The sequence below is a fragment of the Pyrus communis genome, chromosome 11 (assembly GCF_041283825.1).
Source record: "Pyrus communis isolate YQ-2024b chromosome 11, ASM4128382v1, whole genome shotgun sequence".
Classification (NCBI taxonomy): domain Eukaryota; kingdom Viridiplantae; phylum Streptophyta; class Magnoliopsida; order Rosales; family Rosaceae; genus Pyrus; species Pyrus communis.
In genome coordinates, this window is record NC_142575.1 from 27,124,773 (window position 1) to 27,127,628 (window position 2,856).

The 2,856-nt window shown below is 39.3% G+C and overlaps 1 protein-coding gene across 1 annotated transcript; it reads right to left on the reverse strand.

The window, feature by feature from the left end:
• Positions 1–576: 576 nt before the first annotated feature.
• On the reverse strand, positions 577–2,599 carry LOC137743294 (NAC transcription factor 56-like). The gene is made up of 3 exons (XM_068483162.2): positions 2,277–2,599; positions 1,828–2,135; positions 577–1,677 (listed from the first exon to the last, which is right to left on the reverse strand). The coding sequence occupies exons 1-3, from the start codon at positions 2,497–2,499 to the stop codon at positions 1,102–1,104; spliced, it is 1,107 nt and encodes a 368-aa protein (XP_068339263.1). The 5' UTR covers positions 2,500–2,599; the 3' UTR covers positions 577–1,101.
• Positions 2,600–2,856: the final 257 nt, after the last annotated feature.

Here is a 2,856-nt window from a genome sequence, read left to right on the forward strand (position 1 = left end):
AAAAGCAATGGGACCCCATGTTCATACTTCAAATTAGTTACATGTTTATAATTCTTTTCCAACCAATTATTAAGAAGAAATTTCTTGTAATACTGTCTAGTACTGGTGATAGTTTTTTAATTTTTTACTTTGTGTATGATATTACCGTAAAATCTAACTTGAATATGCGAAGCGTACATGTGAAATTATACATATAAAACTGTTACTGCTTCACCTCAAAAAAGTCATTTGAAAATCTGGAAAAATGAAAAGGAAGAATTAATACCACAAAGGCGTATAGATAATACGGACTTCACTTTCAGATTGCATGTTCTTTCTTTTTCCAATTTACTTAAGTAGATGTGGAGAGGAAGAAAATGGTGTATTAAGAAGAGATCCTTACCTTATAGGGTTCATGGTGTTGGATGCGAGAGAAAGCCAAAAACCAAGCAAGAAACTACTAACTAGCTATACCTAGCATAATTTATGTCTGATCACAACACATTAATCATGTATAGAACTACAAGCACATATATATGAGGTTGATGATCAAGATGAAAGTTAAAATATAAAGATGTAAAAGAAATAAAAACGCAGTAGTACAATTTTTGTTTTCTTTAGTTTATAAATATAATTGGGAAGAAATAGAAGTTCGACAATAAGGTTTAATATACAAGTGTATATTAATGTATTCTACAGAAAAATATAACATATTTAATATTTTTTTTTTCTACAACAAAAGCAAGCACCTCATCCTCCTTTTCTCTCATCGTCTCTACATAAGAAAAAAATAAAAGGAGCAAAAATAAATATAGATTTATATTTCTATCAGCAGAACACACCTCACCTGAATAGCAGCTACCTTTTTGTCAAAGGAATTTGCTGATGCCACTCTTCATCATCATCTGGACCGTTTGATTAATTTCCTAAGAAACAAAATCTCAATCCCCTCTAAGTATCCAAGATCTATACAAACTATATATACCTCATATACGATCCCCTAATTAACAAGAGCATAAATATATCTAACATGATCATCGTAATCTTCAAACCTTTGCCAATCGAACCATTGATCTAAAGCACTAAATGATGCGTGCCATAATCATCAAATTCATCAACCCTCTATCCCAAATTGGAGTCAGAATACCAATTCCTCCCAGGCAGTTGATATGGCGTCCGGAATAGACCATCGCCAAGTGACCCCAATACTGCATGTTGGTGCAATGATGGAGTCTGAGGAAGCTGGGAAAGTAGATTGGCAATGGAAGTAGAATTGTTATTAGTAGCACCACCATTAATCCCATCACCATTAGAATTAGTACCAGTGACCAATTGATGCAGTTGTATTCTCTTGCTTGATGAAGGATCAGCAGCCGTCTGATCATCCTCCTCCTGATTATTCCAGTACAGGGATGGAACTATTGGCCGTTTTAGTGGCAGCTGAGGAGTAGAAGCCGATCCGTCGGTGCTGCTCATTATCCCATCAAAAAAAAATTGGTCATTTTCCATGAAAGGCGGTCCATAACTCAAATTAGACTTTGGAAGGTGCAGCTTCATATCCTGATGGTGGCCCACATGACTTATAGATGGTGGCATCAACGGTCCCATGATGTCCCCCATGGAATCCTCCCTCTCATGATCCATCGGGCTATGTGTGTTGTTCTTCTTGTAAATTCTACACAGCACCCAGTCATCAAGCTACACATAAACACAAACACATTAATTAATTTATTAATCTCCAAATTAAATTAACAAATAAAAGGTACGTACCAATTATACCATGGGGTCCAAAAACCAAATTTAAATATCATTAGTGAATTATTATGGAAGTGCTTAGTTCTGGATTACCCTCAAGGAGTTCTTCTTGTTGCCCAAGTCACACCCAGGTGGTTTGTTGTTGGGCTTGTTATCAGCAAGCCTGTACTCGTGCATAATCCAATTGGTTTTAATTCCTTTCGGGGGTTTTCCTCCATAGAACACAAGTGCTTTTTTCACACCAACTTTCTGAATACCGCCGGAAGTCAGCACCGGCTTATCAGTCCCCGTCGCCTTCCAATACCCGGAAGTCGCCGCCCTATTGGGCCTGGCTCCGTTCGGGTATTTCCGGTCCCTAGGACTGAAAAAATACCACTCTTGCTCTCCAAACGTAGCCTTAGCTGAACCAAGAAAGAAAAACGAAAAAGAAGGAAACACATAATATAATCAGTATTATTGTTGTCGGTAACATATATACACATGTTATATGAAAGAATTTTATATACACCTGCCGTATGCAAGAAATTTAATTTCGTGCATACCTGGGAGCTCCCAGGGGTCGAACTTGTAAAGGTCGACGTCAGCGATGATGGAAACAGGAAGGGGAGCGGAGGTGACCTTTTTCTTGAGATACTGGACAACTAGCTCTTCATCTGTCGGATGGAAGCGGAACCCAGGTGGGAGGTTTGGCTGCGGAGGAGGTGGTGGCTGTGGCGGCTGCTGCTGCTGCTGTTGTGAGCCCGTTGATGAGTCTGTGCTCTCCATCTTTGGTTTATGGGTTCGGAGGGTTCCTTTGCAGCCAAGCACATATTACATATCACACAATTTACATATAAAGCTTTGAATGTCGTTTGGAGGTGGCAGACTGGCAGGGCCCCTGTTTTAAGTATGTGAAGGAGAATATCGAGCTGCAGTTGCCTGCAAGGTTTTTAAACAATGGAACCAATGGTAAAAGGCCACGTAACGGGATCAAGGGTAGATTAGACAGTTTATGAGATGTGTAATTACAGCGTTAATCATGATTAAGGAGGTGGCCTAATTTTGCGCATGGGACTGAGAGTGACTTTCTGGTGGTTAGCATAGGGAGAGGGAGAGAAAGTGAGAACAAGGGGATATGGAGGT

What these genes read in the sequence shown, in the direction of transcription:
- LOC137743294 (XM_068483162.2), bottom strand. Translation starts at nt 2,499, where the DNA reads ATGGAGAGCACAGACTCATCAACGGGCTCACAACAGCAGCAGCAGCAG. An exon ending in CGACCCCTGGGAGCTCCCAG is followed by an intron (nt 2,136 to 2,276) that starts GTATGCACGAAA and finishes TTCTTGGTTCAG; the next exon opens with CTAAGGCTACGTTTGGAGAG. An exon ending in ACAAGAAGAACTCCTTGAGG is followed by an intron (nt 1,678 to 1,827) that starts GTAATCCAGAAC and finishes GTTTATGTGTAG; the next exon opens with CTTGATGACTGGGTGCTGTG.